The sequence below is a fragment of the Cyprinodon variegatus genome, unplaced genomic scaffold (genome assembly GCF_000732505.1).
Source record: "Cyprinodon variegatus isolate N-32 unplaced genomic scaffold, C_variegatus-1.0 Scaffold578, whole genome shotgun sequence".
Lineage (NCBI taxonomy): Eukaryota > Metazoa > Chordata > Actinopteri > Cyprinodontiformes > Cyprinodontidae > Cyprinodon > Cyprinodon variegatus.
Window position 1 is genome coordinate 222,809 of NW_015151031.1, and position 1,134 is coordinate 223,942.

The 1,134-nt window shown below is 35.5% G+C and overlaps 1 protein-coding gene across 1 annotated transcript in view; it reads right to left on the reverse strand.

The window, feature by feature from the left end:
• Positions 1 to 1,134, reverse strand: part of LOC107095844 (cytochrome P450 27C1) — a 23,724-nt gene that overhangs the window by 6,822 nt on the left and 15,768 nt on the right. Inside the window, exon 4 of the mRNA XM_015392200.1 lies at positions 869 to 1,066. Coding sequence (XP_015247686.1) covers positions 869 to 1,066 — 198 coding nt within the window. The remainder of the gene's footprint in view (positions 1 to 868; positions 1,067 to 1,134) is intronic.

Consider the following 1,134-nt stretch of genomic DNA (forward strand, 5'->3'; position numbering starts at 1 on the left):
ATACTCAATCTAGGTTAGGCAAATAAGCCAACCTTCCCAGTGACCATCCCTCATTTAGAATATGGAGAAAAACGTTTCATAAAACTAAAAAGAAGGAAGGAAGGAAGGAAGGAAGGAAGGAAGGAAGGAAGGAAGGAAGGAAGGAAGGAAGGAAGGAAGGAAGGAAGGATATGTACAGGAAAACATGAACAGGAAAGAACAAAGCCTCCACAAATACAAAGAAGGATGAGAGGAAGGAAAGAAATAATAAGAAAATGCAGCAACTGTACAATTTTCAAAGATAAAAAAGGAAATACAAACTGATTATTATTATAATCTGATTATTTCATACTTTCCCAAACTTTCCCAGGCTGCATAAAAACCCTGTGTTGGTGAATATCCATCTGTCAACAGATACACACCATGGGGTATTTGACCCATGTTTGGGTATTTTTCAGGACATGCTTCTAAGTTTTGAGCTTTTACCTTATTTTATCTGTAACTTTTAATTCTGTGCATATTTAACATCAGTAACAAAGCTTGAAACTTCAATTTAACTTACCGGTAACTTTCTATTCAATAAAATTAAATCTTAATAAACATTTGAGCTGCTTCCATATTTGCTTGAAAACGGCCAGATCTGCTTATTGTTGCATAATTTTTTTTTTTTATTTCTGTCATGTTATTATTTTACATACAGAGTGAATTATCTTCAGACATGGGAATGTATATCTATCATAAGCTCCAAGCCCTGACACAACTGTAAAGTGAATAATTGTCAAAAAAGTTATATTTAAGGCCTCAAACTTTGCTTATAAATTTCAAAAACTGTTTATAAAAATACACTAAATCAGCTTTTTGGTTATTATCTTAAAAGCCCATTACTCACCAACTTTGAAAAGATGATCCCAGGTAGCAATGAACTGTTTCCAAAAAGGTAAGTAAGGCCAGAGGGACTTGGGGAAGAGGACGATGATGGGGGAGAGCCGGAACATCTCCCCGACTGAGAAGATAAACTTCTGAGTTTCCTCAGGTATAACCTCCTCCATGCAGCCCATACGAGTCTCGAACAAAACCGAGCAGATACCTGGACAGAAAAGTAAGACAATTAATGCAAATACTAAATTACTTTAACCCTTTAAAGCCTGATCCAAG